The 23186-nt window shown below is 50.3% G+C and overlaps 1 protein-coding gene across 3 annotated transcripts in view; it reads right to left on the bottom strand.

The window, feature by feature from the left end:
- Nucleotides 1-23186, bottom strand: part of PRIMA1 (proline rich membrane anchor 1) — a 73634-nt gene extending 50448 nt beyond the window's left edge. For all 3 annotated transcript variants that reach the window (XR_004184797.1, XM_021941514.2, XM_031667882.1), the window contains exons 1-2: nucleotides 22526-23186; nucleotides 14423-14558 (exon numbers count right to left, since the gene is read on the bottom strand). Coding sequence is in view for 2 of the 3 variants with exons in the window: in XM_021941514.2 (XP_021797206.1) it covers nucleotides 14423-14558; nucleotides 22526-22618 (229 nt within the window). In the remaining variant the exon portion in view is untranslated. The remainder of the gene's footprint in view (nucleotides 1-14422; nucleotides 14559-22525) is intronic.

Genomic DNA, 23186 nt, shown 5'->3' with positions numbered 1-23186 from the left:
GCCACATATCTCTGCCCAGGGAAGTGACACTCCCGCATTTCCTGGACCAGCTCTTAACTGTGCCTGGTGGGAGGCGGTGCATATATGCCCTGGGGTAACTCTCAGGTATGTAGGCACCGTTTCCCAGAGCTACTTGGGGAATTGAGCTGGGGTTATTGGTTTGACATAGCACCCTTTACTGGCTACTGTCCCTTTCCCATTGAGTCCCCCCCACACGCCCTACTGGTGTTTTCTGGAATCACTTCTCAAATAGCCACTAGTACTTACATCCTTGTCTCAGCATCTGTTCCTGGAGAAACCAAAACCAAGACGTGGCCCCAAATGCTCCCAGGCAAATGGCAGGCTCTTACAAAATGTAAGCCCCCTCCCTACCTCCTTTCTCTTCCAGAGTTGATCTTTCATCGCTGTCATCCAGCCAGCCATGCATTCATTTACGCAAACACTCAGCACGCACTTTCCATGTGTCCAGCCCTGTGCTGCCTCGGAGGACACAGAGGCATAAACAGTCCCTGTCCTCAGGGATTGGATCAGACACTTAATAGGTCAGCCTGGTTGCTTTGTCCTGGACACAAATGGGACATCCTAGATGAATTTCATGACAAGATGAGCTAACTAACCTTGGCAGAGTGGCCACCCTGTACTGGACACTATTGCAAACATTGAACATATTATTTTGACCCTGTCACCAGCCCGAGGAGGAAAAGGAGGTCTACATGAGGGCAAAGCTTCTTTCTGAAGCCACACAGCTATAGTATGGCACCTGGGTTCCAAGTCACTTGAATTTAGGGAAAGAGAGTGCAGGTGTAACTGCTGTATCAGTACCATGGGAATAAGCTTGCAAATGAAAGTATCCTTGCTTCAAATTAATGTCCCTTAGACATTTTTCCTCTCCCTCTTAATGATCAGTCACTTTGGGGGAAACCACTGAAGACCTCCAAACCTAGCATACCCAGTTCTCAGGACCCTCACGCTCCATCCCTGCAGTCCCCCAAAGACCAGCTGAAAGTTCTCTTCCCAAGAAATTACGCTTTCTAAGTAATTTATTTTACTTGATGATTTTCTAATTTGCCTTGATCGATAATATATAAAATGAGGGTAGTGACCTAAAACTGAACCCAACATGAAGCTGCTAAGAAAAGGAGAAGCCAAAAGTCCTTTGCACCCAGGGCCACACATTTTTCTCCACCTTTCCAGGTAGCATCCAAAGAGGGAGGCAGGCCACTTACACAAGGCACAGTGACTCTAGATTTTTTAAAGACCAGTTTTTCAGAAGATGCTCATCTACTCTTGACACTAAGGTAGTAAACCAATGCCTCCTCATGGTTCAAAGAAATGAACATGTCCTCAAAGCACCCTTGCCTGAGACATGGCTCAGGGCATCTATTGTGCTTGGGTAATAGCAGAGGCAAAGAAAACAAGACTCAGATTCCAAAGACCTGGGTCTGGGTCCCAGAGCCTTCCCTTGGTGGGGGCCTTGAGAAAGTCATTTGGCCCTTCTGAGTGTGAGTCACCTCAGGGTCAGATGTGCTGGGAGAGATGGATGATTGGATGACAAGAAGCCAGCCTCTAGCCTCCAGGAGCCAGCATCAGGTGATACCCAAGGAATTACTGGCTCCCTTCAAGGCCAGCATCTCTCCCACCCAAGTGAGTTTGTCACTGCCTGCTGCAGACACATCAGTGATTTCAACCACGGGACACAGCTGGGTGCAGCAATGGCAGGAGCCTCACTCTAGTCATCACTGCATCCTGTGGCCTCACATGCAGTATGACACAGAGAATTCAACGAACCTTTGATAAACAAATTGCAGACACTCCTCAGCCCTGAAGGTGAATGAGTCCACTTATATCCCCACACCCAGCAAAGATCCCTTGCAGACATCCACTTTAATATTTTCCCGTGAAGAGCAAAACCAAAACAATCAAAACCAGTGACTGGGTTTCATGTCCTCAGTGTGCATGGCCAAGTCAAGTTTTGCAACCCAAGAAGAAGAATGAAGAAGGAAAATAAGATACAAACTGATTAACTGATAAGGACCATATCTTCTTTATTTTCATCTCTACCCAGTGCCTGGGACACAGCGGAGAGATTCAATGAAGGAATGAACAGATGAACAAATGACAGGGCATCAGGTCCTGGAGCCCATTGATGGGTAGAGTGGCCTACAAGACTTGAACCAACCTCATGTCGCCATGACTAACGTCTGCAATAATTGACGAGATCGTCTGGGCAGAGAAAGTTGTGCCAAAGAGAGAGGAAGGCCCTGAAGGGGGTGGGCAGAGCAAGAAGGTGATACTGATCAGAAACAGTAAACGTCACAACAGCTACACTTATTAAGAACGACGTATGCCAAGCCCTGGGCTAACTAATTAATATGTCTATCTCACTGAATATTCAAAACAATCCAACTGAGTAAGTGGTGGGCTGAGTCCCATTTTACAGATCAGGAAGTTGAGGATTAGCCATGTTAAGAGGCTTTCCCAAGGTCACAAGGTTCTAACTAGGGGAGTCTCACTGTGGACCCTGCTGCTGGAGAGAGAAAGAACAGGGAAAGAGATGGGAAGTTAGAGAATGCCCTGCACTATCAGGTCCCAGAGCCCAGAACCATGGGGTGGGGTCCTGGTCAGGAGCAAAGGGTTGGCTGACCCTTCAGCAAACTTGTGCCAAGGTAAATGTCAACTCACTGTTCCTGCGTCACAGCCCATGCTGGGAATCACAGAACAATGCCATCCGAGGCCAGAGTTCCAGGGGTGCCGGAGCTAGCACTAGAGCCCAAAGGTGGGGACTTTTAGCCAGGATCACACTCCCCATCCTGCAGAATCTCCTGCCATTATGAGGCCACACCCTCCGAGGACCTGCCTCACACTAGGTGGTGGGCTGACCCTACACACCCCCCTCCATTCTGCCTGGAAACAGCGAGGAAGGAGCCATCATCCCCACTAGCAGATCAGGAAACTGAGGCTTGGACTGCTGTGCTCACCTGCCTCTGAACACTCAGGTTCATGTGAAACGTCCAGAACAGACAAATCCGTGGAGGCAGGCAGAAGGTCAGTGGTTGCAGGGGATGGTAGGTATGGGTTTCTTTTAGGGGTGATGAACATGATCTGGAATGAGATGGTGGTGATGGTTGCAAACATTGTGAATATAGTAAAGACCCTTTACATTGTATGTTTTTCTGTTTGTTTGTTTGTTTTTTTGAGACAGAGTCTTGCTCTGTCTCCCAGGCTAGACTGCAGTGGCGCGATCTTGGCTCACTGCAAACTCCGCCTCTCAGGTTCACGCCATTCTCCTGCCTCAGCCTCTCCGAGTAGCTGGGACTACAGGCGCCCGCCACCGCGCCTGGCTGATTTTTTGTATTTTTAATAGAGACGGGGTTTCACCGTGGTCTGGATCTCCTGACCTTGTGATTGGCCTGCCTTGGCCTCCCAAAGTGCTGGGAGTACAGGCATGAGCCACCGCCCCTGGCCTACATTGTATGTTTTTAAATGGTCAAAATGGTGAATTCTATATTGTATGAATTTTACCTCAACAAAAAAAAAACTTTTTTAAAAAAAGGCACCCAGGAAGCATATGCCGGGCCTGGATGCGGCCTCTTGAAGAGACATGTTTCCCTTTTCCACCTCAGTCTTCAGTCCAGACTCCACATAAGACACGGAATTCCTGGAGGGCAGGATTGAGTTGGGCCTAACCCCTGCAAACATCCTAGTGGCAGTGGTGGCAGCAGGTGGCCACGGAGAAGGTGCGGTGTCCTCCCCACCTCTTTGCCTGCAACTCCCCCAGCCTTTTGGGTCTAAGTTCCATCACACCTCACCTGTTCCTATTTTGATACAGGTCACTTTGTGCCACTGGTTTCAGCCAAAAGTCTCAACCTTGATTCACGCGAGCATCACCTGGGGCAGCTTGAAACTCCCCTGTAGGGCGGGCCTGGGAATCAGGTATCTTTAAAGTCCCCAGGTGTTGTCAACATGCAGCCAGGGCTCAAGTGTCCAACTAGAGGCAGGGGTCCGAGGGCAGGGTTGTGTTGAATTCACCTTTGTAGTCCCAGAACCTGCCATGGCACAACCTTGGTAAATGTTCAATAAATCAATAAGCAAAGGTTTGTCGAGCAAATTAAAATATATTCAAACTTGCAAGCTTTGATTATTTGCTGGACACAAATATTTAAACAGAAGACTGAAACAATTCCTTTTACTGCATTGGGAAAGGAAAATTCAGTACTTAAAAAAGATATGATCACTTTTTTTTTTTTTTTGAGATGGAGTCTCACTCTGTCATCCAGGCTGGAGTGCAGTGGTGCGATCTTGGCTCACTGTGACCTCCACCTCTGGGGTTCAAGCGATTCTCCTGCCTCAGACTCCTGAGTAGCTGAGATTACAGGTGTGCACCACCACAACCGTCTAAAGATCACTTTTTTAAAAGGCCAGCAATTCTAGAGGCTCTTATGGGTCTCAGACTCGTCTGGAGACAGGAGTCATGTTCATATCTGCATTGTGCTTTGTACAGAAGGGAATGCAAGGCAGAGTCAGCCCATTTTATGGATGAGGGAGCTGAGGCCAGTTTGGATAAGAACTTTGCCCAAGCAAGGGTTATATAGTGACAAGAGATCTCACTTACTGTGAGTGGACAACGTTCCAGGGCTGGGCCAGGCCCTTGCATGTGTAATTTGCACAACCCCCTTTGGAGGATGGGAAAACTGAAGCTCAGAGAGGCTGTGTGACCAGCACCCATCTGGAAAGAGCGAGAGCCTGGCCTGGCCTCCAGGCCTTCCTGCTTGCAGACCAGGCAAGCGGATCACAGGGCACAAACCCTGATCCAGCAAAAGACGAGCATCCAACACCCCGAGGCCCGAATCAATGGCAACAGTGAGCTGGGCATGAACACAGCCCTTGAAGCAGTAGACATTCAAAGTGACATGGCCCGTGTTTGATGCCCACAGTCCCTCGTCACAGGCTCACACTGCGTCCAGCCAAGGGCTAGGGCAGCGGCATTCATGAGGTTTCATAAGGAGCCTGTCGCCTGCAGGGAAGGCGGGTCACGGGGACTGGCTTCACCTGCTGTGCCTGTCGCTCAGCTCTGTGGACCACAAGGCCTGGACCTCCTCTTTTGTTAGTCGGAAACTCATCACAACTCTAGTTTGCACCAGCAGCAGGGACTTCATTTTACGGTGATGAAGCCTAGCCTTGGATTCGTGCGAATGTCCCAGAGCCACGGTCCTTCTGCTGGCAGCAGCTAAAACACTCTGGTGGTGGGGGTGGGGGAATTGAGCCACCGCCTTCCCGGCACCACCTGAGTCTGCTTCATCGTCCCATTCATGGGATCACAGACGTCAGGAGGACAAGGAGATGGAGCGCTGAGTGACATCTGGAGGCTTCTTCCACAGTCCTTCCTCAAAACCTAGCAGCATTCTTGCTTCCGCTTCCCCCTACAATCACAGCCATCACTGAGTGAGTCCCTGCTGCAGAATGATCTTAACTCAGACCAGGGTGTGACACCTCCTCCTGCCTCCACCCTGGGTCCAGCCCACCACCACCATCTCTCCCTACACCATCACTCGCCTGGCCCATGGCAACAGCCTCCTCACTGGGCTCCCAGTCCCCACTCTTCCCCTTCCTTCCATTCTCCGGAGTCAGTCTCTGCAAAGTGCACGAGGGCGTGCCACACCCCCTACTCAAAATCTGCTGGCTTCTGGCTGCACTTCAGCTAAAATCCAAACTCCTTCTCTAGCCTCCACAGCCCTGCGCGGTCCGGGCACTGCCTTCCCGTGGACTCACCTCCTGCAGTCTTCCCTTGTAGCAGGCAGCAGCCATGCTGGCCCTTCACACACCCCGAGTGCTTCTCCACACGAGGACCTTGCATATGCTGTTCCCTCTGATGAGAAAGCTCTTCCCCCAGATCTTCCTCCAGCCACTCCCTTTCGGTCAGCTCTCAGCTTAAATGCCATCTCCGGTCCACATAACTCAGGCAGCCACCCAGTTACCCCTATCAAATCGTATGATTTTCTCTATGTTTGTAGCACGTTATCTTCCATTTTTCCCGTAATAGTTTTGGTTTGCTTATTTCCTATACCACCATCCCATGCCCCCTCCAGTGCACACACAGAGCAATCAACCTACCAGCTCTGTGACTGCAGGGCAGGGCCCTTCTGTTCTGTCCACCACTATATTCCCAGCACCTAGTACCTAGTGCCTGGCATATACCAGATATTCAACAATATCTGTAAGACAAGTGAACTAGTAGCTACCAAGGACTCATGATGTGCCAGGCATGTGCTAAAGATCTGGGGCCATCATTGAGGACCCAGCAGACACTGGACAATTGTGTATGTCTAACAAAGGATCAAGCATCGGTCAAGTCATTAGTTACATATTCAAAGGTGGAATAACTGCTACAAAGGAAAATGAAAAATTCAAAGAGTGTGTGCATGTATGTGTGTGTGTGCAGGTGGATGCAGGGCAGTATGGTTTCCAAATGTAAGCAACTCCTCTGACATTCCTCCATCGGGCGGTGTCTAATCCGCCACTGTTTGAATATGAGCCAGCCCCGGTCGCTTGATTCTAAAAAACAGAATGCAGTGGAAGTGATGCTGGGTGACTTCCTCAACTGCATCATCAAAAGAGATACAGCTCCCATCAGCCTCTCAACCTTCAGATTTAGCCACCATGTTGTAAGGAAGCCCAGTTCACAAGGCGGCATCACATGGAGGTGTTAGAGTGAACAGCTCCAGCTGCGGACCCAATCTACAGCCAGCATCGACCACCAGACACGGGAGAGGAAGCCTTCATGGTGGCCCCGGACCTGACTGACAGACTACAGTTGCATGAAAGACCCCAAGCAGGGATCTCCAGGGGGAGCCAGTCGACTCCTGCAGCAGCAAGAGAAAGAAAATACGTAGGTGTTGTAGCTTTTGGAATAGTTCGTTCTGCAGCTGTAAATGACCAGAACAGGGACTGGTGTGACATTTGTGGAAGTCAAGGAAGGTCTTCCTGAAGAAAGAAAGGGAATCTGAGCTGAGATCAGCATGAGTTAAGGTTCTACTTCGAGGGGGAGGCTGGTGGACAGAAGGACTATATATGCAAAGGCTCCAAGACAGGAAGGAGTGAGGCCCAGGGAAGGAAAGGAAAGTAGGGGGTCCCTGAAGCTGCCTCTCAGCAGTGGAGGGAAGATTTAGGCAGGGGCCACAGCAGGAAGTAATCAGATAGCCTTGAATAGCCTCCCTTCCTCTCCAGCTGGGCAGCCTAGAATAAGTAACTCACCCTCTCTGAACCTCTGAGCTCCTCATAAAAATTGGCAATAATACCACCGATTACAAAGAAGGGTTTGAGGATTAAATGAGATGAGGAGAGCAGAGCTTCTCTCCAACAGTTCCGGGAACTAAGTATTGGTTTCTTTCTAGTGTCCTGGGTGAGAAAAAGGAAGCATCTCAGAACTTCCACAGTCCCACTTGTCTCTTTCTCTGTTGAAACTTGGCCTTTGGCACACAGGAGAAGAACCAGGTGACCCTATTCCTGGCTCCACCCATGTTGTGTGACCTTGGAGGAGTCACTTAACCTCCTTCCAATTTTTCCAAGAACAAAATTAATGCCCCAATAAAATCTCTATCGGTGCTTTGAACTCCTTCAAGACAGGCACTATGGAAATGTAGGCTCACGCCTCTGTTCTGCCACAGCTATTTTTGGCCCCACCAGCCTTGGAAGCAGGTCTCACGGAGGGGGTGTATGTGCTTTGCTTGAGGGCTGGTACACATCTCCTTCCATGGCCTCCGCCATCTGAGTCACAGGCGGGGATGGGCGGGCCACGGCTGACATTTACAAAGCAAGCCCAGGTCCTGGGCTCTGGCGGCTGCTGAAGGCTTTTTGTTCAGGCCACAAGCAGGCCTCTGGCTCTGCCAGGGTTCATGCCCACCCGTGCCTTCCAGAAATACCTTCACCAGGGGCACTCCAGTTGACACTGGGGATCACATGCCTGGCAAGGGCTGCCTGGAAGAGACACAGGTGGGACTCTCTGAAAACCTTTTCTTTCCTGTTGAAGATCCAGGGGAGTCTACACCTCCTTTGAGAGCCCATCTCATCCTCAGAGTTACTAATCTGATGCTCCCATCTCAGCAGAGAGATGCTGGAACCCTGCAGAAGCAACTCCCAATCTGAAGGTTAGTGACCTGTTCTCATTTCTACTGCTTGCATTAGAATTATTTATGAGCTGCCATTTATCACGTGTTAACTGGGTTCCAGGCTCTGTGCTGTGTCAGTTTTAGGGCATCAAATCCTTCCAACCACCCATGTGCAGCAGGTGGGGTTGTTAACTCCATTCCACACATGTGGAAATTGGGGCTCCAAGCAGTTAAGGATTCCTTGCCCAAATCACTTAGCTAATGAACAAGGGTTGGAGCCCAGGTCTAGAGGGCAGGAAGCCAGGCTCCAAGCCTCCGCTCTGTAACACCACCTTTTGAGCACAAAGTTTCTGCCCAGGACGGCCTGGGTGATTTCTAACCTTCGTGACAATGCCTGTGCAGGCAGGAATCAGACGAGAAAACTGAGGCTCTGAGACAATGTGACATGGCCAGGGTCTGAGTTAGGAGTGAAAGGCCTAGGGCTGGCCCCAGAGCCCCTTGCTGGGATTGTCATTCCCTAGGGCACAGTTTCTCAAAGTGTGCTCCTACGACCGACAGCGTCAGCATCATCTGAGAATGGAATTGAAATGGAGGTCCTTGGGCCCCACCCCAGACCTACCGAGTCAGGAATTCTGGGGATGAGCTCCAGTGATCTGGGACTAAACGAGCTCTCCCGGTGCTTCTGATACAAGCTCAAGCTGGAGAACCCCTGGTCGAGTGCCCAGACTCAAAGTGAGTGTCGTGGGCAGAGCCTGAAAAACCGAAGGGCAGAAAGTGGAGATGCTGCTCAAGAACCTTCCGCTTCACTAGATCCCTTTCCATGCTCTTTCTCCAAGGCAGGCGGGGCACAGGGTAGGGCTGCTGGGAGTAGGGCACACAGCTGGGCCCGCCACAGAGGAATAGGAGGCCACGCTGCCCCCTCCAGCAATGAAGTGGGGGAGGGAAGTCAGGACTCTCAAAAGATTCATGGTGGCCGGGCACGGTGGCTCACGCCCGTAATCCCAGCACTTCGGGAGGCTGAGGCGGGCGGATCACCTGAGGTCAGGAGTTTGAGAACAGCCTGACCAACATGGTGAAATCCTGTCTCTACTAAAACTACAAAAATTGGCCGGGCATGGTGGCTCACGTCTGTAATCCCAGCTACTAGGGAGGCTGAGGCAAGAGAATCACTTGAACCTGGGAGGCAGAGGTTGCAGTGAGCTGAGATTGTGCCACTGCACTCCAGCCTGGTGACAGAGAGACTCCTTTTCAAAAAAAGAAAAAAAAATTCGTGGCAAATTAGAACAAAACAGACACCCCCAAAATAAACATAACAAAAAACAACTTGAAAAACCACTGTTGCCTTTGCCAGCAGAAGGGTGGCCCAGCAGTAGGGTGACCCGCTGTTCCAGTTTGTCCAGGACTGAGGGGTTTCCTGGAGCACAGGACCTTTGGGGCTAAAACCTAGAGAGGCCTGGGCCAGCCAGGACAAGCGGGTTGCCCCGAGGGGCAGGGCAGCAGCAAGTGCTGTCTGTATGAAGAGCAAGGCCTGCCTGGCCAAGTGAAGGATGCCCTGCAAATGTTCCTGGTCATTACTTCTAGGGGGGACTTCACAAGCCTGCACGAATAGGTGTTTCTCTTTCCCCTTTTTCTCCCTTTATCCCAGACACACACACCAAAGCTCAACACACTTGTGGATCAATGTCACTTCAGCAGGGAGCTTCCTGCCTGATCCTTGGGCTGCTAATTCTGGGCCTCTGCTTTGGCCACTCCTTCTTCTTCGTGGCCTGTCCAGCCTCCCTCTGCTCCCACCTGGGAATTCTACCTGGGAATTCTCTCATGTCTTCCTAAATCCGCCCTCACTGCCCCTTTTGGAATTATGTATCCCCTTCCCAACAGCACCTCTTTATCCCCCAGGTCTGGCTGGCACTCACAGGCTGCTCTTCATCAGAATGCGTCCACAGGATGATTACAGCAATGGATACCTGTCTAGTTTTCAAAAGTACTTCTCACTTTCAGGAACCCTCAAGTCAACCCCATGGGGTGGGTGTAGCCTATGCACCTATTTTACAAAGGAAGAAACTGAGGCTTTGGTTAACCAGCTCTCTTAAAATCATGAGGAGGAAAGAGCAGGGCTAGCACGCCAACATAGGCTCAAGGAAGGCTCGTGGAATCGGCCTCTTATGCCAAGCCCTTGGTCTTTCATGACCTGGGCCCTGCTGATGTGGACAAGTCCCTGTGTGACTCTGTATCCCTCAGGGTGCCCAGCGCAGGGTTGGACATAGAACAGGTGCCTGGCAAATGCTCACCAGATAAATGAGAGGCCCTTGTGAGTGGCAAGAATACAAAGGACATCAGATGAGCAATGGGACAAGGACCGGCGCATGCCTTGAGCCAGTGAATCCAGAGAGATGGCAGGAAGGGACACTCCTGTGAACACCTTCTGCAAATGACAGTCCACTGGACCATGAACTCCATGAGGGCAGGAGCTGTCTGCTGCCCACTGCATACCCCACACTTGGAGCTCAGTGCACACCTGTTGAGTGACAGCTGAGGCTCTACAGCATTGAAGCCCTGTGCCCTCTGGGAGACACGAATTCCTTCAGGGTTATATAGCAGGCACTTGTTTTTTGCTGTTGTTGTTGTTCGTTTGTTTTTTTGTTTTTGTTTTTGTTTTGAGGCGGAGTTACGCTCTTATTGCCCAGGTTGGAGTGCAATGGCGCGATCTCGGCTCACTGCAACCTCTACCTCCATATTTTATGATTTTGGCAGAAGCTGTAGATGTGGCCGTAGCTCTGACATTTATTGGGCACTACTTGTGTGCAGGGCTCTGGGCTGAGCTCAAGGAGGACCAAGAGAATGAATAAATCATATTCTCTACCACTGGTCTAATCCACCTTACATGCCTGAGGCACTCCATGGCTATGGTAGACATCCCCTGCCCTCTTGGCCTGGTAGCCATGTTCTTATTTTTGGGTTATAGCCCTTCTATTCGGATTTTCCTGTGGGAAACCACCTCTCCCTGAGCCTCTATCCACAAACCCCAACTCCAGGGGTGGTCACATGGCCTGGTCCTGACCAACCAGCATATTTTATCCCATAAGCCACCATGATTGGTCCACCAGTGGGCACATGACCCAAGCTAGTCTGTGAAAGTCAGCCTCAGGGCTTCCCTTGGACTATTGGGAAAAGAAGATCTCTTCCTAGGGAGATTACTGACTGTAAGGATGATGGAATCCTGGAGCCTGGAGCTACAGGAACTGAGCCAGCCTGAGAGAAAAGGCAACCCAGGAGAAATCAGGAGAGAGCGATAGAGACAGAGACAGAAATCTAACACCGTCATCATTTGAGACCATGGATTCAGCAGACCTGCTGACTGGATATCCTGATACATGAGCCCACAAGCTAACATCTATCTCCCTAGTTTTTGTATTGCTTAAACCACTTCAAGATGTGTTTTTGCTACTTGAAACTGAAAAAGTCCTGCCATACAGAGCTCTCCTCTCTTACTCTCCTGTCCCAAGAAGCACCTTCAGTCCCAAAATTCAGCATGAGTTCTCTCCTCTCTACCCAACCAAGCACTCTCCTCTAGCCTCCTCCCATCTCTGTAGCCTCCAGCCTGGTTTCAGGCCCTCTTTGATGGTCTGGGGTCTGAATGATCTCAAGAGACCCCCACCTGACTCCAGTCCGCCAGCTCAACCCCAATCCACTCCAATCCAACCCACATTGTCAAAACAGCTGATCTTTCTGAAACAGACAATATAGGCTCATGTCACTTCCCCACTTAACACCTTTGTAGGCTCATCACTGCCCAGAGCAGTTTCCTAAACCTTTGGGTCCATGTCCTTGCAGTTATGGAGCTGATTTTAGACGGTACATAGACCCAGCACTCAAACACATTGAGACCTGTAATAAGAAACTTGAGCTCCTTTTGATTCTCTTACACACTTTCCAATTACTTTATAGAGAAGATCCCAGCACTGTGCTACTATGACTTTGACATCTCTCTACTACTTACTTCTCTCCCTTTTTTAACGAATAGAGAGGAAGCCTCAAGCTCAGAATCTTCCAGAGAAGGCTGGAATTTTAAAACCTTGGTTTGCTTCCATTGCATTTATTATTATGGTCACCTTCCATTTATGCCAGTGGTACTGGTTTCTCATTTACAGTAGTTTTGTAAAGATAAAGAAATTAATTTGTATACACACAAAAGTGAGTTTATTTAAAGAAAAATTAAGGCAAATAAGAGCTGGTACTTGGATATGCATGAATGTAGGTCATTGTTTGGTAAACAATGACCTATAGGATGAAATGCGATCTGCTCAGCCAGGCACACAGGCCCTTCTAGGTCCTCCTCCTTGGCCACCCTTTCAAGCCACTGAAGGGCTTGTGACTCTCAAGAGGAGTCTCACAGAGCCACACCTCCAAGCCTTAGTCCACCCTCTTCCTTCTGCCTGGATGCCCTTTTCCCCCAACCTGCTTAGCAACCTGGAACAATCCCATTCATTCATTTTTTTTTGAGACGGAGTCTCACTCTGTGGCCCAGGCTAGAGTGCAGTGGCGCAATCTCGGCTCACAGTAACCTCCGCCTCCCGAGTTCAAGCGATTCTCCTGCCTTAGCCTCTGGAGTAGTGGGGATTACAGGTGCCCGCCACCACGCCCGGCTAATTTTTGTATTTTTAGTGGAGACGGGGTTTCACCATGTTGGCCAGGCTGGTCTTGATCTCCTGACCTTGTGATCCACCCACCTCGGCCTCCCAAAGTGCTGGGATTACAGGCATGAGCCACCGTGTCCGGCCAATCCCGTTTATTCTTAAAGACCCCTGTTACTATTTACTGGGGCTACTGTTTTGCTTAACTATTCAGGTATTTCCAGTGCACCTGGCAAACCATTTCTGTGTTCTCTCAGGCCACTCTTTGTGGGTTGCTGACAGGATGGCCTTCCCTTGGAGGGCTGAGATTCCAGAAGGCCAGGACGGTCCTTCTTCTCTGTCTGACACAGATGCTCAGTGAGCACAAGATGACCTGAAGGGACCCTAGCTGGGGGATGTGGATCATCAAATACAAACCACTGGGAGCTACGTGCCGTGGGGCCCAAAATGTGGGAGACTGAGGAATTCTAAAGGAAGGGAAAGGAGTGATCTCCAAGGGTAGGTGCAAGCCCAGGGATTCTTTCAGGAGAGAGGAGGCCAGTGAGCATCCCGGGATAGAAGGATCCGGCAGAGGCCCGGAACAGAGGGCCTGGCAGGCCTAGGTTCTCAACTGTAACTTGCATTTGAATCACCTCAGTACTTGTTATTGTGACAGTTCCCAAGTCCCACCCCGAAAACTCTGGCTCAGTGGGTTTGAAGTGGGCCCATGAAGATGCATTTTAAAACAAGTGCTTTGGGTTATGCTGAAGCAGGTCATTTGAAGGCCAGGCTTTGAGAAGCAACGGGCCACAGGGTGTCAGGGAAGGATGGAGATATATAGAGGCCTCACAGTCAAAATGCAGGAATTCACACAAATTGCAAAGATCCTCCAGAACATTGCATCACTGACTGGGGACCAAGAGGCTGGAAACACAGCCTACCAGACAACAAGCTTTGTGCCAAGGTTATCGAAAATACATCCCAAATAATTCCATGGAGATGCGTTTAATGAGGTCGATACGGACGTGATCACAGGCATCCTATAGGTGGGAACTTGAAGGAACCATGTGAAATACAGAACCTCCTTTGGAGAGACCTTATCAAGTAGCAATTGTCAACAGGGAACTTTACCATGTAGAGGTCAGGGCTGAGGCCATTTCTGGCTAAAGAAACGCTCCTTTGTTTGAATGACGGCGCAATCAAATTGTTCAGAGATGAAATTGTCCAAGGCAAACAAGTCACAGAGAGGATTCAGCAGAATTCGGTGCACATAGCTGAAAGGCATCTTGTAACTTTGCTCCCAGAGCATTGACTTTGGTTCTACCCTAACTGCCTCCTTAAATGTAAATTCTAATAGAGAAATAGAACTGTGTGTTGGGGGAGGGGGGCTATTTAAGACCAGTCCCCAGCAGCTGCCCCCTTTAAAGATCTGGCCTTCGGAACAATCCAGGCCAAGTCACTCATCAAATGGAGATTGACTTTTATCTGATTAACTGATGGAGAAACATCCTTCTCCATCTCGCAGGGGCGTGCTGTGGGAAAGGCGTTTTGCAGACTGCAGGGGAAAGTTGGGCCTTGGCTTCCCTCCTGCTTGGACAGTGGAAAATTACCAAGAAGGCAGGGCTGCCCTCGGCCACGCTCACTGGATCTTCATGGGCCCAGGAAAACACAAAAAGAAACCTGAAAATGGAGCGAGCCATTACCTACCTGGGGCGGAGAGAAGTCTGGGAGGCGGTGGGGGCGGGGGCGGTGGGGGCAGCGGGGGAGGAGGCCGGCACTGGCAGACGTGTCGGCAGCTGTCAGTCACTTTGGAGCAGGACTTCTGGGGCTCACCGTGCGTCACCTGTAAACATGGGCACACGTACCCAACAGAGGGAGAAGACCATAAGGCAACTAGAAGCTGAAACGAGCCCAGGCCACCCTGTCCCCTGCCAGGCTGGGACTTGGGATTCCTCTCCAAGACCAAGGCAGGAAGAATCGAAGTCAGATTGGTTCAGGGGGACAATGTTGTTGGCGGCTGGCCTGGCTGGTTGGAGACCAAGGTTTTCTTCCTAGCTTTGCCAGAAACCCTGGGCAAGTGACCTGGATACGAATGAGAAGTCGACAAGAACTTGAAGGTTAACTGGTAGAATTTCCCCATTGTACAAATGGGTAAACTGAGGCCCAGGCAGAAGCAGCTGCCCAAGGGTCTCACACTTGGAGAGTGAGACCCTTTATTTCCTCTGTAATCTAAGCCCAGCCGCTTCTCCTGTCTTCCTTGCTACGGCCCAAGGCCAAGCCCTGGCCTTCTCTCCAGCCCTCACTCCTCACCGCCTTTTTGCGTCTACTCTGGGGCAAGGCCCCCCTCTCTTGGGGAGAAACCTCATCCAGTGAGGCCTCTGCTCCTGTGTCCCCACGTGACCGGAGAGAGCAGAACAACCTGCTTGATGCTCTCCACTCGGTGTCCTGGTGGTCTTGTGGGAAGGGCACCACCTCCATCCCCCCAGCAAGCCCCAGATGCCACCCCACCCCTCGTGGGATCATGTGGCTTACAAGGTCTGCAAGGGGTGATCCCTGACAACCTCTCTGGCCCCGCCTCATCCCATGCTCTCTCCCCGCCATGCTCGCTCCCCGTCTCTCTGCCCTCATTCTCTCCTTTCAGTTCCAGGCCCCTGGCCTCTGCAATTGCTGCTCCAGTGGTGGTAATGTTCTCCCATCCCTACCCCTGCTGCGCCCCTGACTCCGCTTGGCCATGACCTCACAGACGTGTCTCTGACCTCTTTATCCAGCCAGATCCTTTTGTATGGGCTCTCCTGGCACCAGGTTCCCCTCGAGGGGCAGAAATCTACATTTGGATGTCACCTGGTTCATACCTATTTTCACCATGGCACTGTGAGCTCGCTGAGGGCAGGGCAGGCTTTGTTTCTCCTCTCTCACTATCATAAATCACCACGTAAGGGAATGCCCACCATTAAATCTTTGGTGAATGAATGAATGAATATGAAAAACTGGGCCACAATCCATGCCTCTTGAACCCTGGCGTGGTGTTTTTCCAGCACAATCTCAGCTTCCTCATCTGTCAACGAGGAAGGGTAGCCGGAGTGAGCTGGGCTCCACCAGCAGTTCCCAGCCCTGGCTGTACATTGGAATCTCCCTGGTGGTTTTAAAAAATACCCATGCCTGAGCCACATCGATTAAATCAGAATTTTGCAGGTGAAGCTGGGGCTGGGGATTTTGCTTAAGCTTCCCACGTTAAACTTCTTATGCAGAGCCAGCAGGGGAACTGGGTGGACGGATTAGACTGACTGCCAGTGTCCCTCGCTATACAGAGTGCCATAAATCCAAGAGTCTGGTGTTTCATGCCTGTCCCGGGGAACAAGCTGGTTTAAAAGCACAAAGAGTTGCCAGTCACCCTCCACCTCCTCAATGGCCACAGTTAATTTCTCTGTCATCTCTGAGCCACTAGAAACTAGAACTCCACTTTCCCTGCAACTAGCCATGTGTGGCCTGCCTTTGAATGCTGATCCAGCCCCTCTGCCACGTGGCAGGGAGATCCCCCGGGGCTGGGAGGCTCCCATCACACCTGGAAGATGTGAAGAAGTAATGTGGGTAACGTCCACTGGGGTGGCAGCAGGAAGTGAGCTGATTTACAGCCCGGGCTTAATATCTACGAGGCTAAGAGGCTCCTGCTCACCACCTTTTAATGTTTTTAAAGGGCCATTGACTGCGTTTCAAACCCTGGAAGGCAATCTTCTCTCCCACTGGGAAGAGCATACCGTCAGATGGTGGCCTCTGCTCAATTATTTTACAGAAATGATTCACTCCTTACATGTCAGTGGGAAATCCACCGGCTTCTAGACCAGCGCCATCGTTAGACGCCCCATCATTGAGCCTGTGCCCCCCTAGATTCTGACCTTCCGAGACCCTGGGATTTGCTAGAAAGCTTCATTCTCCTAACAGCTGGCCTCCGAGCCCACTTCTTCAATGCACTCTACCAAGTGTGTGAACTTCAAGCAAGACCATTGCCAGTGCAATTATTTTCTCAGTCTCAGGTGCAATTTATGAGAGAGAGTTCAAGAGGAGCACATTTGGCCCGACACAATGACCTATTTTTGTGAGAGGATATGAAGGCACAGATGTATAAGGATATTTAATGTGATGAAGTTCTAGGCAGAAAAATCAGGGCCAAATTTCAAGGCTGCAGGAGGAAGAAGTGAAGGAGCACACTACATTTAAAACATTGATAGTTCTTGCCTGTAATCCCAGCACTTTGGGAGGCCGAGGCGGGTGGATTACCTGAGGTCAGGCGTTCGAGACCAGCCTGGCCAACACGGTGAAACCGTGTCTCTACAAAAAAATGCAAAAATTAGCCGGGGTGGTGCACGCCTGTAGTCCCATCTACTCAGGATGCTGAGGCAGGAGAATGACTTGAACCTGCAGGTCAAGGCTGCAGACAGCCAAGGTCATGCCACTGCACTCCAGCCTGGGCGACAGAGCAAAACTCCAGTCTCAAAAAATAATAAATAAATAAATACATTAATAAAATTGATAGCTCTGGCCAGGTGCGGTGGCTGACACCTGTAATCCCAACACTTTGGGAGACTGAGGCAGGCGGATCATTTGAGCCCAGGGATTCAACATCAGCCTGGGCAACAGAGTGAGACCTCATCTCTACAACTTTTTTTTTTTTTTAATTAGCTGGGCATGGTGGCACACGCCTATAGACCCAGCTACTCCAGAGGCTGAGGCGGGAGGATTGGAGGATTGCTTGAGCCCAGGAGGTTGGGGCTGCAGTGAGCTATTGTAGTGCACCACATTCCAGCCTGGGCAACAGAGCAAGACCCTGTTTCAAAAAAAAAAAAAAAATCAGTGGTTCTCAGTCTCTTATATAAGGGCCTCTCTGAAATGTGAGCAGGCACAATTGCTTAGCCAACTGTTCTCATGAAAGGATCAAGTCTGGTCTGTCCTTATGCCTGACAGCTGGGCCTCCACTGCTGTGTCCTGATAGTTTGGTCTAGTCCAAGCCTATGGTGTCTGAGCCTGCCTCGACTCTGGGTTACTCAGACCCCATATCCACTTGCTAGCTCCTCTCCATCCTTCAAATCCTTGAACAGCCTTATTGCGTGTTCATGCAAGAAAAGGACCGAGATTTCTCTCTCTCCTCTTTTTGAGACAGGGTTTTGCTATGTTGACGAGACTGGTCTCAAATTCCTGGGCTCAAGCAATCCTCCTTCTTGGGCAAAGCCATCCTAAACCCTCCTCCACCCCAAATTAGACTCACCTGCTCAGTGCTGCTGCTTTATTCTGCAAACACTTCTGTCTGGGGCATTTCCGTGCTATTTTGTAATGCGTGTCTCTCTACACTAAGTTGTGAGTGTCTTAGGGCAGGCAGGTAGATGAGTACTTTATTAATCCTGAACAATCATGATTTTCTGAGCCTTACTATGTGTCCATCATAGGTTCCTGCTCCCATTTCGCCCTGGGCATAACCGGGAGAGATAGGTGATATCATCCACTCTTAACAGGTGGCCCGCAGGCTCAGCGAAGCTAAGTGATGTACCAAAGTTGCCCAAGGCCCAGCATTCAGTTGGCGTTCAGTGAAAAGGTGCAATGCCCACCAGTGGAGAAACACGGGATCTGTCCCATTCCCCAGTGCTGGTTCCACTTGGGGGTTCTGTTGATTGGCAGTGTTGTATTTAGACCAATAGAGAGGAAGCCTCGGGTGTCCGGAGCTTGTCTCAACACCTGGCATTTGGTTTCTATCTTGGGGAATTTCAAAAGGAGAAGGAACTTGCCCCTAAAGTAACCTGCTCTTAGCTGGACTTCGTTAAGAAGGAGCAGAGGCCCAGAAAGGTCAGTGACTTGCCTAAAGCCCATAGAACACAGGCTGGTATTGGTACTTCCTGGGACCACTTCTGATTCCAGTTTCACCATCATTTGCCTTCCAGGCCCTGTTCTGCAGTGTTCTCCTGCAGCCAGAATCCTGTAAGTGCTGTAGGCTTGAGAGTGGGCTGAGGCACAGCTAATGTCCTGGAGTCTCCTGGATTTGGTACCTGTAGCAGGGGTCTGAGGGACACAGTGTTCCCAGCATCAGTTCCCTCTTCTCCAACCACCGTCCTACTCCTGGCCAATCAGTGTCCTACCACCATCCTACTCCTGGCCAATCAGTGCAGTTCGGGGTCCAGCAGACGTTGCCTCCTAAATCGTCCTTGAATTCATCTACTCCTCTGTTTCCTTTGCTGCCACCTGAACAAGGCCACCATCAGGTCTCCAGTGGGCAGTACCTGCCTCTCATCTAGGGTTGCCAGATAAAATATAAGACACCCTATTACATTTGAATTTCAGATAAACAACCAATAATTTTAATTGGGAGAGTTATTACATGGGAGAGATACTAGGAAAACAATTTGTAGTTTATTTGAAATTCAAAGTTAACTGGATGTCCTGTATTTTATTTGCTAAATCTGGCCACCCTCCCCTTACCTACCTCTTTGCCCCTGCCTTGCCTCCTCCCTGCATCCATCCTTCATGCAGGAACTGGACTGAGATTGCTCTTTCTCTTTTTTTTTTTCGAGACATGGTTGCACTATGTTGGCCAGGCTGGCCTCGAGTTCCTGGGCTCAAGCAATCCTCCTGCCTTGGCCTCCCAAAGTGTTGGGATTACAGGTGTGAGCCACTGCAACCAGCCTGGACTGAGATTTCTAAAATACCAACCTGAGATTGTGTCATCTCTTACTTAAAACCCTTTACTTAAAATGACATCCATAGCCCTCAGGATCAAGTCCAAACTGCAGGACACTATGTTAGTGGCTTACAACAGTGGCCTTACCTGGTGCTTCTTTCCCCTGGGTCTTCCAAAGTCCCTCTCTCCTCTGGCCTTGGGCTGTTCCCTCTGCCTGGACACCTCACCCTCATATGCATCCTAACTTCTCATCCTTCATGTCTCAGCTGAAGCACCACACCCTTCAGGCTTCTATGACTCTTGCCCCTAGTCCAAGCTATTTCTTCTTGCTGAGCTCTCTTGATGATAATTACTTGTTTAATTAGCTCTACATTGCCAAACTATCAGTGCCACGAGGGAAGAGGCCACTAAGCCCCTTGCACTTAACAAAGGGCCTGGCATACAGTAAGCGCCCAATAAATGCTGCCGAATGACTCATCAAAGCTGCAGAGACTGACTATACAAGGGGTTCAACATCACTTGGGTCTGGGGTGGCTCCTCATCAGCACACAGAGACCCGTAAGGCCAGATAAGAGGCGGTCTCTCTAACTATTGCTTTAGGAAGGCAGCCACAAAGACGATAGCTTCTGGCATCTTTCATGGAGACAGGCCAGCACCACGGTAACTTGATGAGACACACTCCTGTCACACCTAATAAATTTGCCAGCCTGTCATCCTCTTCCCTTGCAAAAAAAAAAAAAAGAAGAATCTGGAAGTGAACTTAGAAGAACCCTAAATCACACTACATCACAAAAGCTCGAAATCTCAATTCCAGACACATGAAAGAACAGGGGGGAAAGGCTAAGGAATGCTCCCACCAACCCTTCCGGCAATTTAAATGTCGTCTGACTTTAATGATTAAGCTCCTTATCAACTAGCAGCAGCCAGAGGCTTAAAGCTGATTGCAAGGTAAGAACCTGGTGCTTTGGGGGACCCCAGGTCTCTTGCCTCATTGAGGATCCCATTAATCACAGGACTTTGTTATGTTGGCCTTGTCCTTCCAAATGTTCTTCTGGCAAAATGCTCATGGAAAGGCAGATAGCTCTGAGTTTGTTCTCCAGATTAGAGAAACTCCTATGACGTGACAGATTTTATTTTCCCCACTTAAAGAGAAACACATGGCTTCGTGCATTTCCATTTTTCCTCTTCTCTCCTATGTTCCCCTGGATTTAGCTCTTTTGCTTAAAGCCAGATCCATTCATTCCAAAACCCCTTTCCCTTGATTTCTCTGTCCCTATCATTTGTAAATTAATTTTTCCAGAGCCTTAAGCCAAGGTTTTACCCATTCTACTTGTCTGGAGGGTTCCTTTTGAAATTGATTTTTATGAAAATTGATTTGTATTGAGTAAGAGCATCTGAAATACATACACACACATACACACACACACCCCTGCACACACACACACACACACATGCTTGTGTAAGTACTGCCTGGCTAAAGGACACTTACAAAACTGAACCGCTTTCACAAAATTATCTCTTCTGGGAGGAGTGCGGGGTGCTTGTGCATCTTCTGTTTAGATCCTACTAGCTCACACAGTAGAATTCTAGTCTTGGAGACTGACAACCTCATTATGTTGCTTCCCACCCCAGCTGAAGAAGTCTTATGGAAGAGAGAAAACTGTAAACAAATGAATCTAAAAACTAAGTGAACTCAATATCTGAGGTTCAGCTAAAAGTTGAACAAGGGAAGCTGGTCCCAAGCCACTGAAGTGTTTAGAAGTGACAAAATTGTGTTTCCTGAGGAGACACAGCTGAGTTTAATAACTGCTGTTTCACACATTAGACAAAGCTGTCAATTCCAAAAGGAAAACAATTGTGAGTGAGATGGAGGCAAGCCAGAGAAGAGAGCAGAAGACGGGGCCTGGGAGTGGGGGTGCTGAGCAGCGTCAGACCCCGGCTCTCAATGGGCAGTCACCCAGGCCATCATCCAGGCAGGACTAACTGAGCAAGCTCCCGGCAGGGCCCATCATTTGGGGCAGCTCGGGGATCTCGATAGACTGGCAAGTGGTCTTGCCGCCTTCTCCTTTTTTCTTGGTCTGTCACCCCTACTCAGAGCAGCCATGTGAATGGTCCCCAAACCCCAAAATGCCACCAGGAGAACATGAGGCTACAAATACCCGAAAGTGGATCCACAATGCCCAAAACAATGAAAATGTCCTCCAGAGCCTGCAGAAAAAAATGTCAAACAGACCACGCAGTGATCAACAGAGTACCTGGTCAGCCAGGCAGAAGAACGGCATTACTATTACTCCTATCAGCGATGGCAGCAACCACTACCGGTTAGTGTTCATCATGGTCCTGGCACTGCGCCAAGTAATCCTTACATATCTCATCCAGTACTTAGAATAGTACAGTCAGGAAGAAGAAACTAACTCTCAGAGAGGGTAAGTGAGTTGCCTAAAGCCTCCCAGCTGGTGAGGGACGAGCTGAAGCTCAAATTCCGGAGCTGACATCGAAGTCCACCTTGTCACCTCTCCACTGTACCAGTGACCATGCACATTCTGGGGGGGACTAGGGACCATACCATTGAACCCTGTCTCTGATCCTAAGAGGTAACTCCAGTTAGTGGCTGCCTGGCCTCTGCCCTGCGATTTAAGGGGCACAGGGTGAGAGACTCAACCCTGGGCAGTCCTGACAGATGGGCCACCACGCATTATCTGTCCACAGCCTCAACTCTGATACCTACAAGGAACACGGTTGCCTTCTGTGTTGAAAACCAGTTTAAGAAAGGTAATTTGAAGTTCATCAGTGGTTCTGGCGGGAAAGAAATAATATATATCCTTGGGATGACTTTTCCTTGTAAGTTTGTTTCTTTCCTGAATTTCTACCCTAGAATGCTATCATCGGAAGGTATTCTCTGAGCCCCTTTCCATTCCAAGACCGGCCCCGGTCCTGCAGGCTTTAGGCCACAGTTGAAGCCTCTCTTTGGAGTTTCCTGTCTTTTCACGGGTAGGGTATGGGGTACCATAGCAGCTTTTCTTTTCCCAAGCTTTTCCGAGAACCAATCAGTGGGGCGGCTGCAGGAAGCCAGGGTCTCAGGAGGGAAGGGGCAGCTCTCCCCTCACCCAGGAGGTCCTCCCAGCCAGTGCGCAGCCGGCGCGTCTCACCTGCACGAAGCCCCAGAGCGGGTGGAGCGCGCAGTGCAGCAGCAGCGAGGACCAGCAGCAGCCACGGCCCAGCACCAAGTCCCGGAGGAGCATCTCGGCCAGCGACGCCCGCTCCTGGGGCGAACTGTCAGGAGAGCAAGGCTCGGGTCAGGCGGACACCGCGCGGGCACTTTCGCCGCCGCGCACCAACATACCTCCCATCCCGGATCGGTCGGGCACGCCCGGCACCCAGGGGCACCCTACTAAACCAAGCCTGCACTTACACTCCAGCTTACACCTTCACTGACTCTTCGTAAATCCCAGAATTCACACTCTTTTCTTAGGCATATCCCCAGAACCCCGCACGTACACTTTAGCTCCGCGCACAGCTCCAGAATATGCGTGCATACCTTGGCCCCATGCACACCTCCAGAAACAGCCAAGCACACTTACTGCGCCCCATTAACCCCTAGAAGCAGCCATGTACAACTCACTCTCACTATGAGCACACTTCAAACCCGGCGGGCACTACTCACCCTGTGCGCACACCCACAGAAACAGCCGTGCACACCCACCGACTCCTGCCTGCACCCTCGCTGACCCTGCATGCACGGCACCAAGAAATCTCACGCTGCGTGCACCCTCACTGCCCTGCCGGCCTCATTGCGCACACTGCAACATA

Source organism: Papio anubis, chromosome 7 (assembly GCF_008728515.1).
Source record: "Papio anubis isolate 15944 chromosome 7, Panubis1.0, whole genome shotgun sequence".
NCBI classification, from domain to species: domain Eukaryota; kingdom Metazoa; phylum Chordata; class Mammalia; order Primates; family Cercopithecidae; genus Papio; species Papio anubis.
Note: the sequence above shows the minus strand (reverse complement) of the source record. Positions and strands in the feature narration are given on the sequence as shown.